The sequence below is a fragment of the Oncorhynchus nerka genome, linkage group LG10 (genome assembly GCF_034236695.1).
Source record: "Oncorhynchus nerka isolate Pitt River linkage group LG10, Oner_Uvic_2.0, whole genome shotgun sequence".
In the NCBI taxonomy this organism is placed as follows: Eukaryota; Metazoa; Chordata; class Actinopteri; order Salmoniformes; family Salmonidae; genus Oncorhynchus; species Oncorhynchus nerka.
Window position 1 is genome coordinate 82,038,152 of NC_088405.1, and position 16,084 is coordinate 82,054,235.

At 43.1% G+C, this 16,084-nt stretch overlaps 1 protein-coding gene across 3 annotated transcripts in view; it reads right to left on the reverse strand.

Moving 5' to 3' along the window:
- The window catches only part of gtf2ird1 (GTF2I repeat domain containing 1), a 43,655-nt gene that overhangs the window by 24,037 nt on the left and 3,534 nt on the right, over positions 1-16,084 (reverse strand). For 2 of the 3 annotated variants that reach the window (XM_029671551.2, XM_065023801.1), the window contains exons 2-14: positions 9,498-9,630; positions 8,301-8,442; positions 7,788-7,964; positions 7,354-7,537; positions 5,271-5,593; positions 4,845-4,940; positions 3,576-3,659; positions 3,045-3,228; positions 2,192-2,217; positions 1,595-1,721; positions 1,211-1,254; positions 719-799; positions 22-141 (exon numbers count right to left, since the gene is read on the reverse strand). In XM_029671551.2, the coding sequence (XP_029527411.2) occupies positions 22-141; positions 719-799; positions 1,211-1,254; positions 1,595-1,721; positions 2,192-2,217; positions 3,045-3,228; positions 3,576-3,659; positions 4,845-4,940; positions 5,271-5,593; positions 7,354-7,537; positions 7,788-7,964; positions 8,301-8,442; positions 9,498-9,623 (1,714 nt within the window). In that variant the 5' untranslated portion in view covers positions 9,624-9,630. The remainder of the gene's footprint in view (positions 1-21; positions 142-718; positions 800-1,210; positions 1,255-1,594; positions 1,722-2,191; positions 2,218-3,044; positions 3,229-3,575; positions 3,660-4,844; positions 4,941-5,270; positions 5,594-7,353; positions 7,538-7,787; positions 7,965-8,300; positions 8,443-9,497; positions 9,631-16,084) is intronic. The other variant, XM_065023802.1, reaches the window with a different exon arrangement.

The window sequence follows — 16,084 nt, forward strand, 5'->3', positions numbered from 1 at the left end:
GGAAGGCGGGGCTGCAGTTACCTGCGTGGGTCTCCAGAGAGCGACAAGAAGCAGCCTGGGCTGGGGTGGCCACCACCACCACTGCTGCTGCAGCCGGGTCAGCATGAGACTCATTCGGCTCCTCCACTGAAACACTGGCATCTGGGGGAGGAGAAACAACACATTGTTAGGGTACTGGGTATCTTAGGGACAGACAGCACGTTGTTAGGCTACTAGGTATCAAGACAGAGTCACGTGAAGGAGGAGAGAAAGTACCAGCCTGGTCCCAGATCTATTTGTGCTCTTGCCAACTCCACGGCTGTCATCGTCATGCCAAACATGTTTAAGACTGGGTTATGGTAAAATGCTAGGCTGGGTAACAGAAAGCAACTGTAGAGACAAATTCGGGGAGTATAGGGTCAGGCAGACTACAGAGTAGACCTTAGGTACATAGCAAGTAAGGGGAGAGGGGAACAGCCTCACAATGCAAGGGGAATTATTAGAGGTCATTGTAAAGAGGAAATAACATGTGTCAGGATAACAGCAGGTGCATGCATGCACACACGTCCTAGCCCACACAGTCAAATCCAGCGGTGTTGGATTCCTGCTAGCATGTCGCATCTACTACCTCTCAAAACACGTTTAAATATTTCCAAGATTCACGACTCCCCAGATCTTATCTGGTTTAACAGCTAAAGCCATTTCAAATGTAATATAATGACAGAGGTGCACCACTTACCTGGTACAGTCACCTGGATGATTTCCCCATCTGGGGGCTCCGTTTTAATCTTTTTCAAGGGAATACAATCTCCCGAAGGCCCTAAAGGAGTAAGAGTAAAAACAGTTAATATGGCAAGGCGGCATCCCATATGGAACCCTATTCGCTATATAGTGCACTACTTTTGATCAGGGCCCATTGCGCTCTGGTCAAAGGTAGTGTACTATATAGGTAATAGGGTGTCATTTGGGACATAATCAGATCTTCCTCCCATAAAGTGACATTTGAAATGCATCTATAAAATCCAAAGTCACACATTCTGGGAGAAAGATCTGTTCAGTTCCAGACGGTTTAAGTTTTTCATTTGCAATTCCCAAGGGGTTACAGAGTGGATATGGAACATATTTCTTGATGTTAGACTACCATAAAAAGGAGTGCCAACCTGAGAGTTCACGTCTTGGGTTCGCATTACAGTAGTACTATAGTAGGCCATAGCATTGCCTTGTCACTTACCTGCTTCGAAGTCAGCCAATGGACTCACACAAGAGCTTGAAGATCTAAAAGAAAAACAAATCATTTGAATGCACAACTTCGAATTATGACATTGAAATGAACTGGCATAGATAAATTGTGGTGTGTCACTTATTGTGGTACATCAGGCTATGGCCTTCCATTACAAGTGATGGACACGCAGCATTTATTGAAAGGATCTATCAATATATCAAAATGGGTTGAAAGGGTTGTTTGTATTTTCTTCTGATCTAATTGTCTTTTATATCTCTGGATGCAGATTGGGTAAGAGAGGTGCGGAACAGATTTCTCTGATGATTTCAAATAACATCTTGTGTCACTACACCCTCTACATTACTGACTGAGGCCCAGCCGTTGCATACATACCTGCTGCTGTGAGGATTGGTGACCAGCTCCAGTGCAGCCAACGGGACCCGGAGGTTGTCAGGGAAACCGTCCTCGGACGTGGAACCTATGTCATGCTTGCCCTCTTCCTTGGCCACCTTACCAGCAGCTTTGTGACACAACATAACAGAATCAATCAGATCAATCAATCAGATTATCCATGATGCACAGCAAGCTATTACAACTAAACATACACAATATCAAAAGAAAAACAAGGAAATTGCATTGCTAAATGGCATACTAATGGCTTCTTTGGATAGATATCAACAACGCAAGATGAAAATACTCATTATAATCTGGGTGGTTCGAGCCTTTATTGCTTATTGGCTGAAAGCCGTGGTATATCAGATTGTATACCACAGGTATGACCAAAAATGACTTTTTACTGTTCTAATTATGTTGGTAACCAGTTTATAATAACGATACGACACCTATGGGGTTTGTGGTATATGGCCAATATACCAAGGCTAACGGCTGTATCCAGGCACTCCGCTTTGCGTCGTGCATAAGAACAGCCCTTTAGCGGTGGTATATTGGCCATATACCACACCCCCTCGTGCCGAATTGCTGAAGTCTTACCTGTGAAAATCCTTTCGTCAAACATTCTGGAATGAGAACAGAGATGGTCGTTATTGTTAATCAATGTGATTATTGACATTGGTCACAGTCAAGTAGAAAGGGCCCCTGTAGTAAACTGTTGGTGAACAACAGTGGACATGTCAACAGGGGAACAAGATCAAACAGACATCTCTACACGGTCTGCAGGGTTCATGTCTGGGCCATCTTGAATAAACAACAATGACAACAACGCATATCAACAACAACACCAGGAGTGTATGGCTCTTAGATAAAAATTGAATATTCAATCTGCTGGAATTTTATTAACATTAATGACCATGTCGCCTTATGCATGAGAGATGCGCTGATGGCGGTGTCGCCCCAATCTAAATGTATTTCATCACATGGGTTCAGCAACAGCGAGACGTTGGCTCAATATGCCAGAGAGCAGGGGGCACCATACTGTGTGGTTCATGCGGTGGTTACCAGTAAGTGGGGCATTGTCTATTGGAGGGCAGGGAATTTAACCAACAGATGGCCTGGGTTGACACTTCTCCCTTCGTTGAATCAGTTTGCCAAATAGGACATTTTAGATAAATGACAGATGCTGTGCTAGCTCTTGTAGCTCATAAAACAGTGGTTCTCCTCAAACAGGGTTGTTTTCATTAGGGCATGTTTCTTACTGGACAGCTGCAGTAGTAGTAGTTCTTCCCTGTTTCACTCCGTTTTTTTCATTTAGTGCCTTATCACGAAACCCTGGTATGATGCGTTATGCAGCCCTGATATGGGTGCCCTATACACTACAGTGTAATCTCTGGAGGAAAGAATGAGAGACTTTACCAGTATAATCTCAGATGGATCTCAGATCGTTTACCTTTTGACTACAAAGCGGACCCCATGGCGTTCCTCCAGGATGCGTTTGAGTTTGGGCACTCCGTAGGTGCAGGGCCTTTTGAAGGGGATGTTGTCCGGGATGCCGATGATCTCCACGGCCTCTGGGTCACAGGCTATCTTCCGGTACGGCACTGGAACCATGTGGTCCAAGCCCAGGGCCTCCGCTGAAAATACAGGAGTTGTCAGAAATCAGTGACGGACATCAATCATGAGACCCTACAATACTGTCTTAATAAGTATGTAATGAATGGATCAATTAATGGATGGATGGGTGGGTGTGGATAGATTAATAAGCAGTCATGACAGCTGAAAACGGAATAAAGACAATCATTCTATAGTAAAGAAATTACTTGAGAAAATGACCAATTGTATAAGGGACATTTTCCCAGAGACTAGGACTAACTTTAATATGGGTCTGGGAAACAGGAACGTTTTAAAACCCTAAACATTTTTATCAGCTAATGCCCTACAATAGGAAACCATGCTGAGAAAGAGTGGTTGACCATCTCACCATAGCGACTGTTGAACAGGATCTGCACACATTCTCTCAGTGTGTTTATGTCCTCAGTCTCTCGAATGAACGAGTCCCATTTTTCTGTTGAGCGCAAAAGAGAATAACGTAAACATAAAAATGTGGGTAAAAAATGGGAGAAAAAAAAGAAAGTTCTTCCATCTGTATGTCTACTTTCCACATGTATACTAACAGGGTTTTTTCCTTCTCAAAATAGGGCTTAGGTGGTGGGCATCAGGGTTGGGGTGAAATCAAATTTTAATTTACAAATAAATGATTTAATTCACTCATGAAGTGGAGGATTTATGTTGAATTCCATTCGAATTTCAACAATCTTAAAGTTATAAAATTTAATTGGAATTAGACTTTTTGTATTGGAATTCAATTTGAATTGTAAAAAATGTATTCTTTGGAATTTAATTGGATTTCAATATTTGCATATTTCCAAGTTAATGGAATTAATGCACTTAGTATCACAAACTGTCTACATGATTTGTTTTAGGTCAATTCAACTTGTATTCCTATATTTCAAGTATAGCTAGGCTGTCTAAACAGTGACATGATCAGCCACCTAAGGAAATTGCATTTGAATTTGTGGAATTGTTGGGGATAATATTAAATTGTGATTTTCATTTTTGGAATTGACCTAACATTGGAATGGAATTTACAGGGTAAGAGAATTGAATTAGAATTGCATTTGTGGAATTAACCCCAACCCTGGTGGCCATGTCAGGGTGTAATATGCCCGTGTGTGTGGCGCAAGGCTGAAATCCCTATTCAAAATTAGGTATACAGTATGACAGCAAGAGTCATAATACCCATAAAAGGCTCAAACAGGGAAATGGTTCCAATCACTTTTTACACCATTAATTTTTCCCAAAGGGGATTTTTAGAAACACTTGAAATAAGGGCTGTGTAAATCTCTCTAGGACAAGGTGACTGTCGTCCTTCGGTCTGGAGTCCAAATTGGAGATTTTTGGTTCCAACCGCTGTGTCTTTGTGAGACGTGGTGTGGGTGAACAGATGATCTCCGCATGTGTATTTCCCACCGTAAAGCAAGGAGGAGGAGGTGTTATGGGGTGGTTGTGCTTTGCTGGTGACACTGTCAGTGATTTATTTAGAATTCAAAGGCACACTTAACCAGCATGGCTACCACAGCATTCTGCAGCGATACGCCATCCCATCTGGTTTGGGCTGTGTGGGACTATCATTTAACGATGTGGCCTATAGGTGTGTGTCTATCTGTGTCTAGTTCCAGTTCAAGCCTACCTGACTTCTCATGAACTATGGAAAACAGGAGGCGCTTGGAGACGTGGATGCTGGGAGGACTCTGGCCCAACTCCCCTTGGAGTCCTATCCACTCACCTGAACAGACAAAATGGCAGAAATTAAACATTGATAAACATCATACTGATGCTTTCAGAGTCGAGCAAGTCTTGAAAAATCTAAATCCCATAATCAAAAGAGATTCTCTATCAAATAACTTATGTGAAATGACAGCCAGTAGTACAACCACTCACAAAAATGACAGGGAGAATAGTAACCACTCTCCTGCCAAATGAATAAAATCACAGACAATAATTAGTGCATAAACAAGTGACTCAAAAAGGTGAGGGGCTTTTCAGAAGTAACCTGGATATCCATCAACTGCTACCTCAGTAACAGCTTGTTCCTGTGGGGTCAAATATCTCTTACCATTGTCGGAACTGTCCTTGGCGGCCGTCCCTTTCTCCGCCCAGGCCCCCAGGCGGTCTTTACCCAGGTTGAAGAGGGATGTGGGCTTGAGGTCCAGCTTGCCGTCGGGGTGTGGCTGGGAGGACATGGGCATGCCATACAGGAAGCTGGAGAGCATGGAGTTGCTGGCTGAGACTGAAGCGTTGGACACTTCCTGGGCGGCGGCGGCAGGCTTGGAGGCCGGGCCATGGATAGCTAGGCTCTTGGTGGCGCCCGAGGAGGAGTTGTGGTTTCTGACGTCGCCGGCGGTTGACTTAGCCTCCCGCGAGGGCTCTGCTGTTGTTCTATAAACAGATGAAGAAGGAAACAGGAGAAGATAAAGCTGTGTGTCCATGTGAAACCTAATTATGACACACCAATAGCAACTTGTCACAATGTGCCTTATTCTTGGCAGAGAAATCCTCCAGTTACTTTCTGTTGTTCAAAAGTGATCTAGAATCAGCTCTCCTCCTATCGCCTAACCATGAAGTCAACAACAAGACCAGCCCTGTATCAATCCTAATTATGCTGCTACACTTCTGCCATTTTTGCACAGGATCAAGTAACGTAAGGGATTATACAGTTGAAGTCAGAAGTTAGCCAAAAACATTTAAACTCAGCTTTTCACAATTTTTGACATTTAATCCTAGTAAACATTCCCTGTGTTAGGGTCAGTTAGGATCTCCACTTTATTTTAAGAATGTGAAATGTAAGAATAATAGTAGAGAGAATTAATTATTTCAGCTTTAATTTCTTTTATCACATTCCCAGTGGGTCAGAAGATTACATACATTTGGTAGCACTGCCTTTAAATTGTTGGACTTGGGTCAAACGTTTTGGGTAGTCTTCCACAAGCTTCCCACAATAAGTTGGGTGAATTTCAGCCTATTCCTCGTGACAGAGCTTGTGTAACTGAGTCAGGTTTGTAGGCCTCCTTGCTCGCCATCGCTTTTTTGTTTCTCCCCACAAATGTTCTACAGGATCCACATCATTTTCCTCCCTCATGATGCTATCTATTTTGTTAAGTGCACCAGTCCATCCTGCAGCAAAGCACGCCCGCAACATGATGCTTCCACCCCCGTGCTTCACGGTTGGGATGGTGTTCTTCAGCTCGAAGCCTCACCCTTTTTCCTCCAAACATAACGATGGTCATTATGGCCAAACAGTTCTATTCTTGTTTCATCAGACCAGAGGACAATTCTCCAAAAAGTATGATCTTTGTCCCCATGTGCAGTTGCAAACCGTAGTCTGGCTTTTGTATGGCGGTTTTGGAGCAGTGGCTTCTTCCTTGCTGAGCGGCCTTTCAGGTTATGTCAAAATAGGACTCGTTTTACTGTGGATATAGATATTTTTGTACCTGTATCCTCCAGCATCTTCACAAGGTCCTTTGCTGTTCTGGGATTGATTTCGCACAAAAGTACGTTCATCTCTAGGAGACAGAATGCGTCTCCTTCCTGAGTGGTATGACGGCTACGTGGTCCCATGGTGTTTATACTTGCATACTACTTGCGTACTATTGTTTGTACAGATGAACGTGGTACCTTCAGGCATTTGGAAATGGCTCCCAAGGATGAACCAGACTTGTGGAGGCCGACAATTTTTTTCCTAAGGTCTTGGCTGATTTCTTTTCATTTTCCCATGAGGTCAAGCAAAGAGGCACTGAGTTTGAAGGTAGGCCTTGAAATACATCCTCAGGTACACCTCCAATTGACTCAAATGATGTAAATTAGCCTATCAGAAGCTTCTAAAACCATGACATAATTTTCTGGTATTTTCCAAGCTGTTTAAAAGCATAGTCAACTTAGTGTATGTAAGTTTCTGACCCACTGGAATTGTGATACAGTGGATGATAAGTGAAACAATCTGTCTGTAAACAATTGTTGGAAAAATGACTTGTGTTATGCACAAAGTAGATGTCCTGACCGACTTGCCAAAACTATAGTTTGTTAACAAGAAGTTTGTGGAGTGGTTGAAAAACAAGTTTTAATGACTCCAACCTAAGTGTACGTAAACTTCCGACTTGAACTGTATGTACGTTATGGTGTACTGTATGGAGTCAGGTCACCTTTTGACAGTGAAGTGGATGCGGTTGCTCTGCTCAAGGATCTTCATTAAGGTCTTGGTGTCGTACTCGGCAGGTTTCCTCAGGGCGATCCCCTCAGGCAGGCCGTGGGCCACCACAGAGCTGGGGTCCTTCAGGATCCACTCATAAGGCACAGGGACCAGGCTACTCTTCCCAACGGCCTCGCCTGGCAAATCATCACATACATACAGCATCAAATGAATAATGACTAATGAAGGTAGAAATGAGAAAAGGACATGTCAAATGATTGTTTGACACGTAGACACTGTAAAAATCAACATTCAATCACATCTGAAATTTGATTTCAGTTATGAGAAGGTTGAAATTAGAATGTTAAATGAGAAATTAGAAAGAATTCAAATGGTGCAGACCTATACAAATTATATTTGTTCTGTGCTGTATTTTGAAGCCCTTACTGTAAAGCACACTGAATACTTCTTCCACCATTTTTCTCAAGACAAAGATGTTAGATTGGGCATCTGTTGAGGCCCTCTGTTTGCCGTGCCCGCCCTCTTTGCCAAACTTGCATGATTCATTTTCCTGGACACTGACATGGGCATTCACTGTGGTCAGCCCTTGTAGACAGGGCATCTCTGAAAAAGAGTCAAGCATGAGAAACTGAAGGGATTATATTTCTACTTTTCACCCTGTAAGTTTCACACAAGGAAGGTCTATTCTGGATCTCACTTGCTTTAGAAGAAGTAATGCTCTGGATAAGAGCCAATGGATAATGACAAAAAAATAAAACTAAAGATCATCTTACTTATTTAATTCAAAACCTTAATAGACTCAGATAAAAACTGTTCAGCTCCAAGACAACAGTAGGATCTGTGAGCAAAATGTAGTTGCAATTTTGATCCAAGTGAAAAATCTAACCTAATCGTTAACCTGATTCACCTTTTTTTGCCCACTACACAGGGAACACTCACTGCAAAACTTGTGGAAGTCTGTTTGTATTTCCCTCCGCGAGTTGAGGAAGACTCTTCCCTTCTCTGTTCCCACGGTGATCACGCTGTCCTCGTGCACGGTGACGCAAGCTACCTCGGCATTGAGCTTTGACATGGCTGTGCACTGGAACACAGGTTAAAGACAGGGTCATAGGTAAATCCACCTAATGGTCAGTTAATAAAAACAAAGATCTGCTATGGCTACTGTGAAGCTCAGGGTACACTTTATCCATTAAACATTTAGCCTATCATCCTATACACAGGTTGGTTGTTTAGCAACAAAACCGTTGAGTGCGCAATTATGGGGCAAAACAGACTGGTCTGGCTTAGATTGTTGACAACATGTACACTATATTCTCCAATGTTTATTGAAAACATAAATAAATGTGCGAGTCGAAAAAAGCTAAATTAGCATGATACAAGCTGAATTAATTGGAAAAGGCTGTGAAAATAAAAAGCCCGGTACACACTTAGCGCTCTGTTGACATTTCAGAGATACGCTTTGTTTTGGTGAGAAATCTCCCCCAAAAATAACAGGAATTTCAAATGAATATGAAAAGCTCATACTAAAATATCTTAAAATTGATAGCCATCTTATCGATATTGTTTTATGTCCTGCGGATTCAAGAAGAGAGATGACGAGTTCAACAGGAATGTCAGCCTGTCAGGTAGCCAGTAGCCTTAATTCTTAATTATTACACAGAATCTTTTTAACACTTTTTTTTCTCTGGCCTCCATTCATTTAAGTCACCCTAATTCTGGTCATCCTACAAGGGTAAAAACTCCAGTTTTACCTATTGGTCAAAATATGTGTTTTTGAAAAACAAGATAAAACTAGCTGAAATTAGCCATCTACGATTCCCCACATTGCAGCTTCTTGTCATTGTTGCTAGCTATCTGGCCATTCAGAATCACAACAACACAAAGACTTCTGCCCATTGAAGCATGCGAATCGTTTTCGTGACGTTGTCAGCTAACCCATCTATTCAATTACTCTTCTTCCGGCTTCATCAGTGGTTCACTTCACAATGTTTTCTAAGGTCAATTTATTTTTGTAAAGAGTCATTGAAATAAGACGTCATCAAAATAAGACTGACTAATCAGTCTTATTCATATGGTTTTCCATGGCCAGATTAATAATGTGTGTGTGTGTGTGTGTGTGTGTGAGACTGGTCATACCACTGAGTCCAACGCAGACACTAGGCTGGTGAGGATCTCCTGTCTGGCTGACACCTGTGGGACCCGCAGCTCAGCCCGGGAGTTAGTTCTTATCCCATCACATCCTGACTTCCTCATCTGCGCCATTCCTCCACTTAGGGGACACAAAACAGAGAGCAAAGTTGAGTAATCAAGAAGATGAACCGAAACGGTCATTTGTGTGTGTCTGTGTAAATTCAATAAATGTGTAAGGTGTCTCATCTGCATTCCACCAGTCACTTCTGGGAGTAGGGTGAAGTTGTCCCCTGACCTTGATCTTGGGTCAGTTTTGCATTTTCCACACTGATGGTTAAGGTAAAGATTGGGGAGGGGAAACTTCACCCTGGAGCTTGGTCTGAGTATGACAACAAGGAGGATGTGTATACGTGGTCAAAGTAAATTGGTTATGCTTGATAGACAAAGGCATGTCCTGCCATTTAAGATAGCTAAAGCCTACAAATGAATGAGCAGTAACCAAATGCACATGACATTGATCTGGAGGGAATACGGTGTCACTCTGCCATTCATTGCTTCAATAAAACAACAAGTAATCAATTTTGTTTGATTCTGACAACATGGTCAGGCTGCATTTTGAATTGTGATGAAACATGGCAGTTGGAGGGGGGGAGGGATGTCGTTGGGTTGGAGGGGGGAGGTTTCTTCTCATTAAGAGGCTTTAAAAGTGACGGTAATACCCTGCATGTTATGCTAATGCCCAAATCCGTCACACACGTGAAAGTACCTAATTACGATAAGCCTTTGTCAGCCAATTAAAGGTAGCTCAGATTATTTATTTGAATCCCTTCATCCTTAACTTGCTCTCCTTAGACGGTACTCTTGGCAAAGAAATTATGTTTGCCCCCCCCCCCATTGGGCCTAATTTCAATGTAATTTGGAAATGGATGGCCGAGTAGGAGCAAACTCGTAATTAGCCTATTTGCAGGGAGTAACCTAACATTTTCATCACAAACATGTCAGCTGGCCACTACACACTCCGTGTCAAGACAAAGTCAAGGAAAGATAGGGTAAATAGAAGAGGGCTGGAAAGAGTGGGGCATAAAAATAATAAAATCGCAATCCTAATTCCAGGCCCTGCGTTCTCATGGCAACTGCAATCCGTCTCCTTGGAAACTAATCTCGAGGCATTTGAACAATGCAGCTCTGGCCTTTAATCTCTTCAGACACTGGGAGCTATTATCCTAGCCTCCGGGCAGCCCCAAACCACAGACTCAACACTGGGGGAGGACATAGAGAGAGAGAGATAGCCTCAGCTGCACCAATATGCCTGTCTGAAATCGGCATCCCCTGAGCCCACAGCAAACATGAACCCCCTCCATCTATTTCGGTGGCGTAATCGTTTGTCTCTTCCACTCGTTATCTTTAAGGCAAAAGAGGCACGAAAAATGAGAGAAGGGGGCACCGTCATTTTGTTCGCAGCCAGAGAAAGCCACCGCTAGTGAACTTAAAGGATGACTTTTGTGGCTGGCAGAGTTTAGGATACTTCAAATGCAATGTCACTCAGTCACAAGCACAAATGTCAAAACAAAGAACATAATAGACAATGACAAAAGCCACTGATGTTGAGATTGAAAAATGCAAATGAACGAATATGGTTCCAGTTCCAATTTAGCTACTGGAAGTCAACACAAATAACCTATTTGTGTCCTACTCCTTTCACAGAACAGCACAAACTGGCTCTGACCAGGAAGAGTGGGAGACCCCGGTGCACAACTGAGCAAGAGGACAAGTACATTGGAGTGTCTAGTTTGAGAAACAGATGCCTCACAAGTCCTCAACTGGCAGCTTCATTAAATAGTACCAGCAAAACACCAGACTCAACGTCAACAGTGAAGAGGCGTCTCTGGGGTGCTGGACATTAACAATGTCTACACTGTATTTCTGATCAATTTGATGTTATTTCAATGGTCTTTTTTTTATTTTTAGCTTTTCTTTAAAAAACAAGGACATTTCTAAGTACCACAAACTTTTGAACGGTAGCGTGTGTGTGTGTGTGTATATATATATATATGAACTCAGCAAAAAAAATAAACATCCTCTCAATGTCAACTGCGTTTATTTGAAGCAAACTTAACATGTGCAAATATTTGTATGAACATAAGATTCAACAACTGAGACATAAACTGAGCAAGTTCCATAGACATGTGACTAACGGAAATGGAATAATATGTCTCTGTACAACGGGGGGGGGGTCAAAAACAAAAGCAACAGTCAGTATCTGGTGTGGCCACCAGCTGCATTAAGTACGGAAGTGCATCTCCTCCTCATGGACTGCACCAGATTTGCCAGTTCTTGCTGTGAGATGTTACCCCACTCTTCCACCAAGGCACCTGCAAGTTCCCAGACAATTCTGGGGGGGAATGGCCCTAGCCCTCACTCTCCGATCCAACAGGTCCCAGACGTGCTCAATGGGATTGAGATCTGGGCTCTTCGCTGGCCATGGCAGAACACTGACATTCCTGTCTTGCAGGAATTCACGCACGGAACGAGCAGTATGGCTGGTGGCATTGTCATGCTGGAGGGTCATGTCAGGATGAGCCAGTAGGAAGGGTACCACATGAGGGAGGAGGATGTCTTCCCTGTAACGCACAGCGTTGAGATAGCCTGCAATGACAACAAGCTCAGTCCGATGATGCTGTGACACACCGCCTCAGACCATGACAGACCGTCCACCTCCAAATTGATCCCGCTCCAGAGTACAGGCCTTGGTGTAACGCTTATTCCTCCGACGAAAAACGTTAATCCGACCATCACCCCTGGTGAGACAAAACAGCGACTTGTCAGTGAAGAGCACTTTTTTGCTAGTCATGTCTGGTCCAGCGACGGTGGGGTTGTGCCCATAGGCGACGTTGTTGCCGGTGATGTCTGGTGAGGACCTGCCTTACAACAGGCCTACAAGCCCTCAGTCCAGCCTCTCAGCTTATTGCAGACAGTCTGAGCACTGATGGAGGGATTGTGCATTCCTGGTGTAACTCGGGCAGTTGTTGCCATCCTGTACCTGTCCCACAGGTGTGATGTCCGGATGTACCGATCCTGTGCAGGTGTTGTTACACGTGGTCTGCCACTGCGAGGACAATCAGCTGTCCGTCCTGTCTCCCTGTAGCACTGTCTTAGGTATCTCACAGTACGCACATTGCAATTTATTGCCCTGGCCACATCTGCATTCCGCATGCCTCCTTGCAGCATGCCTAAGGCACGTTCATGCAGATGAGCAGGGACCCTGGGCATCTTTCTTTTAGTGTTTTTCAGAGTCAGTAGAAAGGCCTCTTTAGTGTCCTAAGTTTTCATAACTGTGACCTTAATTGCCTACCGTCTGTAAGCTGTTAGTGTCTTAACGAGCGTTCCACAGATGCATGTTCATTAATTGTTTATGGTTCATTGAATAAGCATGGGAAACAGTGTTTAAACCCTTTACAATGAAGATCTGTGAAGCTATTTGGATTTTTACTAATTATCTTTGAAAGACAGGGTCCTGAGAAAGGGACATTTCTTTTTTTGCTGAGTTTATTTTATATACACACACACACAAAAAAAAAAAAAACATAGCAAACTTTGACTACTGGCAAGGTTAAAACAAATATATTAAACTGGTTGCAATATTAGCTTATTTCTCTACTTACGGCCAGTCATTTCAGACTGTAGGCTAAACATAGACCTAAAATGCAATGATACCAACAGGCTACAGTACTTAAAATGTGTTGCCTGTTCCTTAATTGTAAAATGAACTAGTCTAGACCTAAGAAACAAAAGGAACAGTATAGCTACACTTCAGAACACTGGTCTGCCACTGGTATGTGAGTACACCCTGATCTTAAAATGATACAACTCTGCTCTGGCTGCCATCCTTAAATGCTCCAGCTAATGACATCCTAAATCCTAACCCATTTGAGTCTCCCCTGAGGAAGCTGGCAATGTTATTTTCTTCATGCCATGCAAACCTCTCCAGGCTGCAGGGGGCAGAGCTTATCCTTTACTTGTTGAATAATTGCCCAAGCAGTGTTTAGCCAGATATATTAGGCTACAATGTTCTCAGAAGAAGGGGTATCGTGGTTTTCTGAGCTAATTTTAGTAATTTTTTAAAATTCTAGCCACTCCCTTGGCTGAGAAGCAACCCCACACCTGAATGGTCTTAGGATGCTTGCACGACACAGGACTGATGCTAGTGCTCACCTTGTCTTCTCCGGACAAGCTTTTTCCCAGATGCCCCAAACCATCAGAAAGGGGATTCATCAGAGAAAATGGCTTTACCCCAGTCCTCAGCAGTCCAATCCCTGTACCTTCTGCATAATATCAGTCTGTCCCTGATGTTTTTCCTGGAGAGAAGTGGCTGCTTTGCTGCCCTTCTTGACACTAGGCCATCCTCCAAAAGTCTTCGCCTCACTGTGCGTGCAGATGCACTCACACCTGCCTGCTGCCATTCCTGAGCAAGCTCTGTACTGGTTGTCCCCCTGATCCCACAGCTGAATCAACTTTAGGAGACGGTCCTGGCGCTTGCTGGACTTTCTTGGGCGCCCTGAAGCCTTCTTCACAACAATTGAACCGCTGTTGAATTAGGTGCAATCTTACTGGCAGCAATATCCTTGCCTGTGAAGCCCTTTTTGTGCAAAGCAATGATGATGGCATGTGTTTCCTTCCAGGTAACCATGGTTGACAGAGGAAGAACAAGCACCACCCGCCTTTTGAAGCTTCCAGTCTGTTATTCGAACTCAATCAGCATGACAGAGTGATCTCCAGCCTTGTCCTCGTCAACACTTGCACCTGTGTTAACGAGATAATCACTGACATGATGTCAGCTGGTCATTTTGTGGCCGGGCTGAAATGCAGTGGAAATGTTTTTGGGGGATTCAGTTCATTTGCATGGCAAAGAGGGACTTTGCAATTAATTGCAATTCATCGGATAACTCTTCATAACATTCTGGAGTAGTATATGCAAATTGCCATCATATAAACTGAGTCAGCAGACTTTGTGAAAATTAATATTTGTGTCATTCACAAAACTTTTGGCCACGACTATACAGTTGAAGTCGGAAGTTTACATACACCTTAGCCAAATATATTTAAACTTAGTATTATTTTTTACAATTCCTGACATTTAGCAAAAAGTCCATCTTAGGTGAGTTAGGATCACCACTTTATTTTAAGAATGTGAAATGCCAGAATAATTGTAGAGAGAATGATTTATTTCAGCTTTTATTTCTTTCATCACATTCCCAGTGGGTCAGAAATTTACATACACTCAATTAGTATTTGGTAGCATTGCCTTTAACTTGTTGAACTTTGGTCAAACGTTTCAGGTAGCCTTCCCCAAGCTTCCCACAATAAGTTGGGTGAATTTTGGCCCATTTCTCCTCACAGAGCTGGTGTAACTGAGTCAGGTTTGTAGGCCTCCTTGCTTGCACATGCTTTTTCAGTTCTGCTCCCAAATGTTCTATAGGATTAAGGTCGAGGCTTTGTGATGGCCACTCCAATACCTTGACTTTGTTGTCCTTAAGCCATTTTGCCACAACTTTGGAAGTATGCTTGGAGTCATTGTTCATTTGGAAGACCCATTTGCGACCAAGCTTTAACTTCCTACCTGATGTCTTGAGATGTGCTTCAATATATCCACATAATTTTCCTACCTCATGCCATCGATTTTGTGAAATGCACCAGTCCCTCCTGCAGCAAAGCACCCCCACAACATGATGCTTCCACCCCCGTGCTTCACGGTTGGGATGGTGTTCTTCAGCTCGAAAGCCTCACCCTTTTTCCTCCAAACATAACGATGGTCGTTATGGCCAAACGGTTCTATTTTTGTTTCATCAGACCAGAGGATATTTCTCCAAAAAGTACAATCTTTGTCCCCATGTGCAGTTGCAAACCGTAGTCTGGCTTTTGTTTGGCAGTTTTGGAGCAGAGGCTTCTTCCTTGCTGAGTGGCCTTTCAGGTTATGCCGATATAGGACTAGTTTTACTGTGAATATAGAAACTTTTGTACCTGTTTCCGCCAGCATCTTCACAAGGTCCTTTGCTGTTATTCTGGGATTGATTTGCACTTTTCGCACCAAAGTACATTCATCTCTAGGAGACAGCATGCGTCTCCTTCCTGAGTGGTATGACGGCTGCATGGTCCCATGTTGTTTATACTTGCGTACTACTGTTTGTACAGATGAACGTGGTACCTTCAGGCGTTTGGAAATTGCTCCCAAGGATGAACCAAACTTGTGGAGGTCTACAATTGTTTTTCTGAGGTCTTGGCTGATTACTTTCATTTTCCCATGAGGTCAAGCAAAGAGGCAGTTTGAAGGTAGGCCTTGAATTGCATCCACAGCTACACCTCCAATTGACTCAAATGATGTCAATTAGCCTATCAGAAGCTTCTAAAGCCATGACAAATTTTCTGGTATTTTCCAAGCTGTTTAAAAGCACAGTCAACTTAGTGTATGTAAGTTTCTGACCCACTGGAATTGTGATACAGTGAATGAAGTGAAACAATCTGTCTGTAAACAATTGTTGGAAAAATGACTTGTGTCATGCACAAAGTAGATGTACTAACCGACTTGCCAAATCTAT